The sequence below is a fragment of the Natator depressus genome, chromosome 1, assembly GCF_965152275.1.
Source record: "Natator depressus isolate rNatDep1 chromosome 1, rNatDep2.hap1, whole genome shotgun sequence".
Lineage (NCBI taxonomy): Eukaryota > Metazoa > Chordata > Testudines > Cheloniidae > Natator > Natator depressus.
This window is the reverse complement of record NC_134234.1, coordinates 129,599,489-129,613,917: the sequence shown is the minus strand read 5'-3', so window position 1 is coordinate 129,613,917 and position 14,429 is coordinate 129,599,489. Positions and strand designations below refer to the sequence as shown.

General features: G+C 40.1%; 1 protein-coding gene across 2 annotated transcripts in view; it reads left to right on the top strand.

Annotated features, from left to right (window-relative positions):
• Window positions 1-14,429, top strand: part of ANOS1 (anosmin 1) — a 176,541-nt gene that overhangs the window by 117,510 nt on the left and 44,602 nt on the right. For both annotated transcript variants that reach the window (XM_074966423.1, XM_074966432.1), the window contains one exon: window positions 319-448. In XM_074966423.1, the coding sequence (XP_074822524.1) occupies window positions 319-448 (130 nt within the window). The remainder of the gene's footprint in view (window positions 1-318; window positions 449-14,429) is intronic.

The window sequence follows — 14,429 nt, the reverse complement described above, 5'->3', positions numbered from 1 at the left end:
TTTTGAGGGATATTTTAAAAAAATAATAATAAAAATCCACACTGTTTTGTACAGTTTAGCATGGTCAGAAGCCTTTGCTAAGAATTGTAGATGTGTTGCAGTTCACGACTAAGGTGGGCTGCCAGAGTAATGTCCAGTAGTTGGAATCTGCCGGCACTTATGATTTCACAATTTTATGTGTACTTAAAACAATTTCTCCAGTGTCCCCAACCTCAAAAACCCTGCTGAATAAGCTAGTATATGTCAGAAGATGTGATACAGTAAGATTAACATTTCAGAATAAAAGGAGTCAGTGTGTTATGACATTTTTCCCACCAGACTACAGAAGAGAGAGTACAACTGTCTGACATAAGACCCAGCAGGTGGTACCAGTTCCGAGTGGCTGCCGTTAATGTGCATGGGACAAGAGGCTTCACAGCACCCAGTAAGCACTTCCGCTCCTCTAAAGGTTAGTATTCATTTCCTCCATCTCACCCTCATCTTGGCTACACATGGAATGCAACCCAATCTTCTTAATGTTTTTGTTGTAGATTTTCAACGGGTGGGTTGTCTGCATTTAGTCATTAGCTTAAGGAATGGCCCAGGTTTGAATGAAGTTATTACATAGATTAAAGGTTAATGATGCCATTATTCTTTTATCTGCAAGGGGGTCTCAGAATTAATGAACATCCTTTCGGGTTCTTTCAACACTGCTAGTAAGAGAACTGAAGTTCTCCTGACCACATGATACTGAATGTCAAATATGAAAGAACTGACATCTCAACATATGCTGTTGCAAGTAGTCTCAATATTTGTTATTTTCATAGGGAATATATTCCTGCATTTGCTGGACAGACAGTATCACATAATTTTGTTGGTTGTGTTCAAGCAATTATAGCACCAGTAATTTGACTTAGTTTTGCTTCTCTGTGCATGCCCTTCCACCTGCTAGCAGGGATCACAAAGTCTCTGGCACCATCAAAAACATAAATGTCAAGCAGACTTTTTACTCTGAAGAGGGGAAGTGCTAGCAATTTCATGAACTCAACTAGAGACTTTGTTGTTTCTATTTGCTTTTATATAGAAGGCACTCACGTGGTGATGCATGGCAGTATAAATCCCTAAGATAGACAGACTTTTTGTTCATTTTGGAAATAGGTGACACAAATCTTTAGTGATGTTTGATGCAGCACACTTCAAGAACCATATACTTTTCTATTTCTGTATGTCCTCTGAGCGTCAGCATTCTGAAGGCATCAGAACTCCAATGAAGAAGGTGGGGCAAATATTCAGCATGTTACATGGAGACATAATCAAGCAATTATGGTCACAGTAATTGGCTATTACTCAATGTCTCACTATGTACTTTTTTATTACTTGCCACTTTGACACTCATTGTATACCACACAGGTAAACTGCTCAGTCCAGATCCTTCCTAGCCACAGCTCAGCAGCTTTCAGCAGACAACAGAAATGGCATCCCTTTCCCCCGTGAGCTAAAAGAGTAAATGTAGAGCTAACATGTTAAATGCATGAAGAGTTCCTGAACAGGTTTAGTTTCAGAGGTTGGAATAGAGCCTCTCTTCTGCATATGGTGGGCTAAACCTGATTAGAGAAATGAAGGGAAGAGGTGTGAGAACATTGAGGAATGGGGACAGGGAAAAGGAAGATGTCTCATCTGTGATGGTAACTTTGGTAGGAATAATGGAAATACAGACATGCTCTGAGGAATAGGAGAAAAAGCCTCCACGAGGAGGAGAAATGGAATTTAAAAATTGGAATGAAAGATAGATGGAAGAATGAGGGTCAATTGAGAAAACGAGAGAGAGGATGTCATGCTTCCATTTACCCCCACTGACTAGTGTGGCTCTTGGCGATGTCACCCAAGCTGGAATTTGGCCCCTGGTCCAAAGTCAATAAGTAGCAGCACTGGCTTATCCCAACACAACCTACTACAAACTCTCAATTGTTATACTATTTTCTGAAGATGAATTAACTTTAATTATGCATGCATCCGATGAAGTGAGCTGTAGCTCACGAAAACTTATGCTCAAATAAATTTGTTTGTTTCTAAGGTGCCACAAGTCCTCCTTAACTTTAATTGTAATTTTACAAAACACATTAGGAAGTTTAATAAAATGCTATGAAAAGGGGCATGTTAATTAATGTTCTTTTCTGACTCCCTTTAGAGTAAATGGGGCTTTTGCATGTGTAACTCATGCAGCGTTTTACCAATGGACTCTGGAGTGTTCTATATAACGTAAAGGTCGTTGTATAAAAGAAATAGCTGATATGGGCCATTGCTAATGTAGCTTTTAATTTTTGGACTCTGGTCTGGAATAAGTATAGCTTAATAAAGACCAGCAGCGACCAACATGGTCACAGTTAACAAGGGCATGTACTATTGTTGGCAATTTTGGTAAATAAATCAGAGTGAAAGGGCATGAGGACTGAATGAATACGTTATTACTGCCTGTCAGGGTTGAGGCATATTGATAGTTTTCAAAGCCACTGCCCATCCTCACCATTCTGTGAATAAATAAGAGTTCATTTTCTAGTTCTGACACCTTTTGAGTTCACCCATAAGAAAGTTTAAATTAAAAAAATAAAGAGAAGATGACTTTTTTCTGTTTTTCTTTTAGCATAAATTGCTATGTGTACTATAAGAGGAGATATGCTGTTGTGTTGGATACCTTGGATCTATAGATGTGCACAGAGTCTATTGTAATGAGGGCTATATATACCTAGACAGATGGATAAACAGACAATAGTCAAAAGTTCTCAATTAATTTAACTACTGGAGAAGTGATGTTGTTCATTATAACTATACGAAGGTCTTGATGCTTTGGAGGTGTCCCTTGTGTGATTGAACATCCACTAACATGAGACTAAGGCCAAGGTATACACTAGAAACTTTTGCCAGTATTACAGTGTTGTGTGTGTGTGTGTGTTTGCTTTTGGTTTTTTTGCAACATTTCTATACCAGCAAATTTTCTTCATGCAGATGTAGTTATACGGGCATGAAAGTGCTGGTCTAGCTTATTTTACTTGCTGAACTGGTATAAATTATACTGGCACGGGCACTTTTTTGCTGGTATAACTGCATCTACGTTAGGATTTTTCTGTGTGGCTATAGTTGTCCCAACAAATCTTTTTCAATGTAGACTAGGTCTAAAAGTCATGCCATCTCATCAAGGTGCAGATGTCTGTCAGTAGCAAACTACTAGTGGCCAGAACAGTAGTAACTTGTTCTGTGTTCTGAAGTAAATGGTTTTTTTCCCCCCTGGGGTAGCAAATGTAACATGTTGACTTTTCTCTGACTACATTCATGCTGCTTTACACCACACCTCAATTATTTGTTTGGATTTTGTTAGTCTGAGGCAAATATTCTGCCTGGATGCAATTTGAAGCTGTAATTGTGTAGAGATGTAACATATTAACCATGAAGTTTTGGCTTTTGCATGGCATTTTCAGGCAGGACCTGTAGTAAGTTCTAACATGTTTCTTCACTCCATAGTGTGCTAGCCCCAGGAACATATGGCTCTAAATACCCACATGGAAAATGACCACATTTTAGATATTTGGAGCCTCCTATTTTCTGCAGCCTACACTTCTGCCCCTCCCCGGCGCTTGCATGTATAACCTACTATTCCTGGTTGGTTTGTTGGCAGAAAGAGCCCTAAGAATTCTATGACAAGGACAGCGAAAGCCTGGAGTACTTTTTACATTCTGTTGCAGAAGAAACTAAAATAATTGGCATCTTTATAGCAGCAAAAAGTATAATCAACCTTGTTCAAAAGGTTACTGTAACCCTCACAAGTAACTGTTTTCAAGGCTAAACTGCAGCCCTCAACAAAGAAATGTGAATTGTCGTGCAAGCAGTAGAGAATAGTTAGCTGATCAACTCCATAGTCAAATTTATCTCTCTTCAGGAATTTATATAATTTTTCAGGGCTGCTGGCACTTTTTGTGGCTGTGACAACATCTGTGCCACATTCTCAAGTCCAGTAAGATGAAACATGTCTAGAATGAAATAATTGTTACATAACCCTAGTGTTCAGCGGATTGGTTCAGCTATTGGGTATTTATTTTGAAATATTTGATGTCTCCCTCCATAAGAAAGACATATGTATAGGAACACTGTCATATATAATAATAGTACAAATACCACAATCAGTGACAGAATTAATCATCTTGTGCCACTAAGAAATAGTCCAATATTGAATTTGTTGGATGAGCTGAAGAAAAAAACAAAACCCTATAGTCTTTGGCTATAGGATTGCCCAGTCTCCTGACATCTTCTAAATCAGCCTAAATCAACCATGTATGTATGAAGTACCTGATAAGTATTAGTGGTTTTATAAGATTTATCAAGGACTAGATCTAGAGTTTCATTAAAGTCTCCAACTATAATAATAGGATGGAGGCCCATGTCATTTACACTCATGAAAATATTTGGGATCATCCTGCTTTGTCCTGTGGAGATTGGCAAAGATGATTTTAGAATTGCCAATTTCATCCATGAGAACAGCAAATCTGACCTCATGTCAGATATTATCCTCAGAATATAAATATTAAACTTTTGAGTATTAGTATGACAACAGCCTTAGTTTTAGAATAAAAGCAAACCAGAAACTGAGAAGCCTACCCAAGCTTTATTCAGTTTACAAGCTTCATGTTCTGTCAGATGTGTCTCCTGGAGCATAACAAAGGCAACATTCTCTTTTTTCAAAAAGAAAAAGAGGACTTGTGGCACCTTAGAGACTAACCAATTTATTTGAGCATGAGCTTTCGTGAGCTACAGCTCACTTCATCGGATGCATACTGTGGAAATTGCAGAAGACATTATATACACAGACACCATGAAACAATACCTCCTCCCACCCCACTCTCCTGCTGGTAATAGCTTATCTAAAGTGATCATCAAGTGATGATCACTTTAGATAAGCTATTACCAGCAGGAGAGTGGGGTGGGAGGAGGTATTGTTTCATGGTGTCTGTGTATATAATGTCTTCTGCAATTTCCACAGTATGCATCCGATGAAGTGAGCTGTAGCTCACGAAAGCTCATGCTCAAATAAATTGGTTAGTCTCTAAGGTGCCACAAGTCCTCCTTTTCTTTTTGCGAATACAGACTAACACGGCTGTTACTCTGAAACCATTCTCTTTTTTAAAGCATTAAGTATTTTTTTCCCCTCTTTGAACGGGGTTATTAAAATCCTTTAAATTCCACGAGACACATTTAATTATCAGAGCCATCATTGTTAAAATATACTGGGTAAAATATAAGGTCACTTTGTGAATAAATGAAATAGCAACATTTCCTGAGTGCCATATAGTTCTTGCGTAGCTGGGCAGCAAAAGTTATATAATCTAGGGGTAGGGTGTCACTTCCCAGTACCTATTCTACAAGAGTAGGAATGAAATTCCCTAGCATGGGACAGTAACAGGATGGTGGCAGAGAAATTAAATAAGTAAAATAACATGGAAAAGATAGTGGAGAGAGAAATACACATTAGTACTATACATTCAAAAAAGAAGAATCTGTGTAAACAGCCCCCAAACACACACTTGACACCCAGAGGGGGCTGCTGGATCAGGTGAAACTTGGAGATCTTCACAGCCCCTGGGGCCCCAAACATTAATATAGTAATCCCTTATTACCAATAGAATCTTGATACATTAGTCCATAAAGAAGCACCATCTAATAAAACAATGATTTTATATATATAAACTAATGAAATGATAAATTTTACATTGAAGTTCCTTTCCCATGAGTTAAGGCAATAGGAAGTAAATTGATAATAACCCTTTAACTCTTCAACTCCAGAGAGAAAAAAAAAAACAAGAACTAACATCAATATCAACCAATGTCCATCAACATTTTTCGAGCAGCCATATAAGATCTCAGAGAGCAAAACATAAATTCTGTATAATCAGATCATTCCGTAGATGTCTCCTCTTGCAAGAAAAGAGCTTGCATTTTTCTGCCTCCTGAGGGGAACTGAATGATACTGTCTTCTCACCACTGTTAATATGGAGTGTTTTCATGTAATTAACAAAATACTTCAAGTCCATCTTCCTGGCCAATGGTTTTTTTTGGTTAAAAGCTGACCTCATTGCAACCACATCACAGGCATAATCATGAAAGAGCAGTATTTTAATTGCTGGTTCTCCCTATAACAGCTTCTTTTTTCTCTGGATTCTGCAAGATAAGTCCCTTAGTGGTAAACTTCATGAACTTCACAATCAATGCTCTAGACTGACTTCCTGGAGCTGGCTTGGGGGCAAGGGTCTGGTGTGCCCCTTGTATATCAAACCAAAACTCTACTGGCAGATACAACAATTTAGTAGTTTAGGGACAAATTTGGAGGGTTTACTTGTCTATTCCCCCAGGGACACTTACAATCCTGATGTTACATCATTGTGAGTGGCTTTCTAGATCCAGTAGCTTGGTCTTAATGGTCCTGATATCATAACAGTTCTTCATAATCTGTAATTTGTTCTCTCTGAAATCATCTTTCACTTCAGAAATTCTGTGTTGTGCTTCACCCATCCTTCTGGTTACAGCTGTAGTGCACTCTGAATTTCAGTCATGGTGGCCCGTAGGGTGGAAAATGTAGATTTAATTTCAACAGTATCCATGGCCACCTGTTGTAGTATAGTTATCACCTGTGTTCCATCAGGCTCAGGCACCATCTTGTTTGTAGAAGGGAGGCAGGCGGATGTTCTCTTTCTTTCTTTCTTTCTTTCTTTCTTTCTTTCTTTCTTTCTTTCTTTCTTTCTTTCTTTCTTTCTTTCTTTCTTTCTTTGATGCTTTTGGATTTGGAGAAGATGATGTGGTGCTAGAGGGCACCTTGGGGGTCGCAATAGTTGGGTGCAATATTTCTTAGGGGCTTTAGGGGACCATGTTTGGGGATTCCCCGGGGGACACTTCAGAGTTCAAGCAAACTGCATCCACCTGAGTCGCAGTGCCCCCTGGTGTTCTCCATCTTCTTGTTCTTAAAAAACCAAACCAAACAACAACAAACTGCTTATTTCATGAAGCATTCCAATGATAATGACCCTAGACCAGGGGTTCCCAAACTTGGCTTGCAGATTGTTCAGGGTAAGCTCCGGTGGGCTGCGAGACACTTTGTTTACCGGAGCGTCCGCAGGTACGGCCGCTTCCAGTGGCCGCGGTTCACCGTTCCCGGCCAATGGGAGCTGTGAGTGGCCATACCTACTCATGCTCAGGTAAGCAAAGTGTCTCACGGCCCGCCAGGGGCTTACCCTAATCAAGCTGCAAACCAAGTTTGGGAACCCCTGCTCTAGACCATTCTGAGTCTATTTGGTTTTATTTTTTTTAACACATTGTAGTCCCTGCTGCCTTTATATTGTAAGGATTTGAGGACAGGAACTTGGTAGTTTGGCACGAGCTCACTTATTTGTTTATAACACTATATAAATAAATATTTCTTATTACACTCAGATAATCAGTGACCTCATTGGAGAGAACAACAATCATAAAATATTCAGAATGTTACAAAGGAGCAGCTGTTTTTTGTGTGCTTGTTTTTTTTTTTTTTCAGATAAAGGGTTCAAGTGTGGCCAATATGCATGGCTTTGCATTGGGAGTGGAGTGAAGCTGCACTGCCCCAGGGGGAACTCCTTAAGGGACTGTGCCACAGAAAGAAAAAAAATCCCTCCCTGAGGTACTTGTCCGGGTGAGAGAATGCCCAGCTCTTTGGGACAAGGACTGTCACTTTGTACAGCACTTAGCACTGTGGGGTCCTGGTCCATGACTGGGGTGCTGCAATACAAATAATAACAATCAGAATGATGCTCCCCAGGAGAGCTGATTTAGAAATCTTGAATTTTTGACTTACTTTTTTTGCAATCTTTTGCTCATTTGAGCAGCTAATATTTTCCAAAACAAAAGATTTTCGCAAATAAACAAAATCATAAACAAAAAAACAATCATTTTTTTCCCCTCACACGTTGACTGGTTCTACTCCCCAGTCTGTGCCAATGGGCTCTGGAATGGGAAGGAGGAGGGCTCCTTGGGAGGCAGCAGTCCCTGTGCTCCATTACTGTGTCTGTCTGGGGGCAGAAGATTGCAGAAAGCTACTTGTGCCCAACCCCAACTCGTGTGGATGTTCAGTTACCTGCCTGAAAGGTGCTTGGTGCCAATGATATGACTTGTGAGTATGACACAGTATGAAATTCACTTATACAGAAGTAACAAAAGTGCATTTGGGTCAGTGTTTTGAGGCTCTAGTCGTGTAGTATTAACCTAATCCAGCTTTGTATATAATGGAGGTTTAGTCTCTCAAGAACAGGGTCTGCAGTTAACTGGAGGGATCAACATTAAACATTGTCATGTAATGCATTTATTTTTCAAGTCTATTCCTAGATTAATGTGCCATTTTCCTAAGCAAAAAGAGGCTATATAGGTCATCAAACACACACAAACAGCCAAAACACTCTCCCTCTGCTAGAGGCTTTTGTCTTCAGCATGAAGGCAGTTACTAGCATACACAGTATAAATTACCAAGAAAAAGGAAGCAGACAACATTGTTTTCACAGCACATTAGTACCATACTGGATGTGATTTCATGCATACATTACTGAGTGTTAGTAAAACCAGAACAGACACCCACTCCCAGCAATAAAACTCCTTCTGTTGCTCCTATGAGACCAATGATTTTTTTATACTGTTGCACAGCTGGTTTATGTGTGCCATTTCCAATGGGCAAAACGGATCCCTCAGCATATGCCTTGGAACTGTTTAATAGCTAGAAACTTGTCTGTGATGCAGCTTCAACAGTTTTGTAAAGACTTATAAGGTAAAATGTTTAAAAGACAGTGTTTGGTGATCCATTTTATATAATATGTGAAGTGAAAAAAGATCCTAAATTAGAACCAAACTTGCTCTGATTATTACAAGTCAGAAGGAGAATTCCAAGTTCTAGTGTCCTTTTTACTCTATGGCATACAGTACAATTCATTTATTCATTATGCTCATTACACATTAAGCAGTTTCCAAGTTTTGACCAAGAAATGGTTGCATTTTGGTAATGGATTAAATGATCCCGCTGCATGGTTTGTATGTATTGGTTTGTTAAGGTTGCAAAGTGCTTTTGGATGTAAGGCGGTTTTCAATATAGTAAAGATAATTAATATAGCAATACATTAATTTTTTTTTAAAGTATCGAGGATATGGGGGAGGAGGTAGTTAAACAGCAAGGATTCCTCTTTTGGGGGATATGGGGACAAAGTTTTGCATGTGATGGCAGAGTAACCAGCAACACAGGAATTTAACTTCTTTGGGGATACACAGGCCAGATATGGTGCAGACAAATGCAGTATTTGCCCAATGTGCTGTGACGGTGACCTCAACCTTGACCTAATGAAGCTATCATTTCTTGGGGTGAGAAGTGATTTACTTGTCATGTTGCTTAGCCCAGAATTATTTCCAGATCGAGGACAGGTCTGTGTGTGCCAAATTGAAGTATATATGATGATTTTTTTTTACTTGAACTACAGTACTAACCACAAAGGAAAGCGTTGCAAACACTGATATCAGTGTTTCTGCAACCAAAAGATTTGATTGTACCCTCAGGTAAGCACATGCCTCTGCAACAACAACAGTAACAAAAATAAGCATTTGAGAAACTCCAGAACTGGAATTATAAAATAGTGTCATCTTCGAAAAAGGTATCAAGACAAAGTGCACCTAACTAATTTATATTTTAAGGTGATCAGTAAAAGGGGTTAATGAAGTGTAACTATAAGGTAACATGTAGGGTGACCATATGTCCCATTTTGACCGGGACATTCCCTTTTTTAAGCCCTGTCCTGGCCGTCCCAACTTTTTTGGCAAAACTGGGCATTTGTCCCACTTGCTCTTGCCAACTGATGATCAGTTGGCAAGAGCAAACTGGACAAATCCACAGTTTTGGCAAAAAAGTGGGGTGTGATCCCTAGCAGGGCGCAGAGGAACCTTCAGGAGAAAGAGGGGGCAAGCAGCAATGCCAGCCCTGCGTGAGAGGGAGGGCTCGGGAGAGCGGCTGAGCTGGGCCAGGCCGGCCCCGCACATGCAGATAGCGGGGTGGGGTCGGGTCAGTCCAGCACGTAGGGAGGAGAGGGGGGCTTTTTTACCCTTTGGGTAAAATATGATAACAGGTTATCATCGTAGTCACATTAATCAGTATTTTGTTTCTGTAGAACTCTATAAGCTTTTTGCATTATTTTGATACAAAATTTCTTTGCCCCTAGCATTTGCCTTGATGTACAAACCATGATATGACTTGTCAGTGTCCGGTAAAAACAACTTTTTCATTCAATAATGCAATAGTAAAAGAAAGAATATGAAAAAAGTGTTATCAGATAATTGGGGAACACATTATTAGGGAAGAACACTCTGGTGGGTTAATTACAATGTTCTGTATTTGATATTTAAGAAATTTCACATGACACTTTCTTTGTGTTCACAGTACACTATGTCTGGCTTATCCTCTATTGGTTCTCACTTGTGACTTTTGTCTGAAATAAAAATCTTTTAAATCACAGAAAAACGGGAGATTCCCAAATATTTAGACTTTCATGGAGGTAGTTTTGTCAGTTGTCGTGGCGATGAGTGTCAGAGAAATGTCTATAAATAAAATTAGGTACCAGTATTTGCATGTAAAGACATTAGAGAAAGTAATGATACGTTAGCTTTAGATAAAATGGAACAGATCCTCTGCTGGTGTAAATTGTCATAGTTCCATTGATTTCAGTGGACTCCATTGACTTAAATGGAGGTATGACAATTTATACCCGCTGGAGTTCTGTACCTACATCACAATCTCAGGAAATATTCCCCACCTCCAGGCAATATTTTATTGCTACTGTCCAAACAGACAGTATTCATATTGCCTTCCGCCTGCTAATCTGTCTTCACAGGATTTATTCTAATAGTCCAAATTTTTAAGCAACTTCAAACAGTGCTAGATTTTTTTTAAAAATCACCAGTCTAGAGAATTTTTACCTCTTTCTCCCTCAATGTGAAATTTCTCCAACCAAAAGTCCAAGGTCCAGGATGATAAAAATTAAAAATGTCACCGCCATTTTTTTTTTTTTAGGACCACAAATAGGTACACAAAAGAGAATACTCTGAAAATATGTGGTGTTGTCACTACTGCTGGCATGTGACTTAGAAGGGTGACATATAAATCCCTTAGAAAAGAAGAATTTTTTCAAGGAAAGTAGGATCAGATCCTCAAAGGAATTTAGGCACCTAAATGGAGTTAGGATCTAGGACTTAGCGTTCTGAATGAGTTTTTCATGGAACTCTGAAGAATGGTGTTAACATTCCATTTCAGCAAAAGAACAGCTCTGGTAGCATCTATTCCCATTCAACTCTTCACTTCTTACCAAATGCTTTTCATCACACTGCATGTTTGTCCAGCTGGAGTGTTGGTTTCTGGTAAAGCCAGAGCAAATGTTACTTGGTATAGCAATGTCTTCCACCAAGGTTTTGTAGTCATAAAAAATACTCTGGGTGAAATCCCGACCCTGTGATTCAATGGGAGTTTTGCCTTTGGCTTCAGTGGGCCTGGATTTCACCCCATATGTTTTCACTGATGAAATGAAAAAAAATAGGGACATTTCAGGTTTCCTGAGAGTTCCCAGGAGGTGGTATATGAAAAAATGACATAGTCACTTTACAGGATTGACCAGATTCAGTTTTGGGTACCGGGCATTTTTCTATACATAAAAATATCCATTACCAGCAGTCCTGCCAGGCTAAAAGCAGAAGCTTTATCCAATTGGGAAGGGGAGAGTCCCAGCTTCCCAAAGGGACACACAGCACTTGTTTCTAGCCCTTAATGAGCCTGAGATGACAGATTTTAAAGTTGTCAGAGTTATACATCTAGAGAAGCTATTTCAGTTCATTTTTAGAATTTTTTTATGGGCTCCCTGAGCCCTCTGCAATTGCACTATAAAAACGAAGCCACCAGTCTTTATAGGTAAAGGGATAAAAAAAATAGCCTCAATAACTTTTTTGTATCCTTCCACCTGCAAAGACATACTGTTTAAAATACTCTTAAAATAATTCTTCTGTAACATATACATAATGGTGTCATGTGGTTTACTTGACACTCACATGAGATGACCTGTATAATTCACCTATGGCTTTGCCATCATGGGCAATATGACGATGATGATGTTGATTTATTGGTATTATCATAGTGCCTTGGAGGGCATCCGGCATTCATGCTGATAAAACATTTGTTTCTCACACCACTATACAATCTGCAAAATATGTAGTTACAAATAAATAGCGAAAACTTTAAGTCAAACAAATATTTGGCCCATAGCACTCAAATCATGAAACGTATATTTGTGAACCATATATTTTAATTGATTTCAATAAATTTCCTTGTGATATGACAGTTGTCATGTACAGATTGTTTTAACATATGTAGAAAGTAGACAATAAATTATATTAGAGCACAGTCCCTGACATTAGTTTAAGATTAACTAGGGAAATACATCACTCATAGTTGTTCTTCCAATATACATAGCTAGATTAATTATGTACTTAAGACTGAGGATTCTTCACAGTTAAGGAAGTGACTATAAGGGCAACACTTCACCTGAGGGAAAAAAGGAAACTGGTTTCCAAGAGAGCTGAAAGATTTTGAGCAAGCATGAAGAAATGAGGAATCCTCATTACTAGGGAAAGTCAGCTTGAATTGCCCAAGTCCAATAACTCAAGTATGCTTGGTAATTTTTATAACCAAAAATGTGGTTGAGTGAAATATGTGAGGAACAGGAGCAGCCATTATTATTTGAAATTCCTTTTTAGTGACATTAATAAGCCATTCATTATTTCACATCTGCTAGTCTTTAAATAGGAAATGCTGTCCTTATTAATTGTGATCATGTCAGTTTGCATCCCCTAAGTGATGGAATTTTTCAGTAAAACCATTTATCCTGGGGATTATCTGATGAACTTTCTGTGCCTGGAAAGTTCATTTAACAGCTCATTTACCATTATAAAAACACTCAGGTGAATCATGCAGTAAATGAATGTCTGGTGTCCCTTTTACACACCTCCAGCTTCATTAGGCCTACAGTTCACATGCAAAATGAGTCTTTTCAAACATATTACTTTCTTTGTTATAAGCTAGTAATATACCTTGATGTTTGGCAAACTGTGTTATTCTAGCTGATATGCTTTTAAATTTGTGTAAATCTTTCTTGTTTCACTGCTTTACTCTGGATCAAGAACTTCTCTTTTTACAGTTCCATAGTGTTTTGATGCTGATGATGTTGGGCTAGAACAAGCATAAAAAATGAAGAAAAAATTGTCTTGTTTTACTAGAGTTTGCCATTTAAAATATTGGCCAAATTCACTCCTTGTATAAGTCAATTATCTTCATTATGATGTCATTTCCCTTAATTCAGTCCCCTTGTGCCCATGCATTATGATACAGTCTTTAATTCCATGATCACACACTTTTTTTTCCTCAGGATCTCTGCCTCATTCAGTGCACAGGATGGACCTGCTCTGGAGATGAATTGGGGTGTGTAGTAAAGGAAGTTGTTTTGTGTAAGACCCCAGCTAGGGTGATCAGATGTCCCGTTTTTAATGGGACAGTCCCATATTTAAGCCCTCCTGCAGGTAGCCCACTTTTTCTTAAAAATGGGCAAATTGTCCCATATTTTCAGTTCCCTCCTCCCCCATCAGTACTGGCGGGTCCTGTTGCTGGCCTGATCCCTGCTCACCAGCCGCCTGCCCACCAGCGGTGTGTGTGGGGGTGCAGTGGCTGACAAGGGGGTGGGTATGCAAGGCTTGTGGCGCGGCGAAGACGCAGTACGGAGGGCCGGCCACTCCCCCTGCTGGTCCGTCAGTGCAGCCCCCGCTGTGTGCCGGCTCTTGGCCTGCAGGGCCCTGCCCCCGTCCCATTTCCGGCTGGCCCAGTGCCCCGGGAAAGCCCAAGACCCTCTGCCCAGGGCGCTGGCCAGGAGGAGCTGAGCTCTGCATGTGCCAAAGCCACGCACAGCACTGGCACGGGTGAGCCTCTCCACCCTCAGCTAAGCTCTGGAGTGGTGTGGGGAAGCGATTTCCAGTCTGTTCACACCCCGAACCTGCAGGCTCCACAACAACCCCTGGGGCAGGGACTTAGCACCCTCTTCACCCATTTTCCCCCCACCACACACACACTGGGTCCTGACCTCAGGGAGCACGGGGCTGCTCCATCCCCTAGGTACCTTCACCTGCTGAGCCATTTCTGACTGGGTTTACTGAAGCCCCTGCAGTCAGGTTCCCTGGGCCCTGGTGCACAATGCATCCTTAGGGCATTAACCCCTTTCTGCCCACACTGTAGCCGGGGGACAGGAGGCGGCTGGATTATGTCAGTGGCCAGCAGCAGCCTGGAGGTGTTAGCTGCCTTTTGACACTGCGGGCAGGAAGGG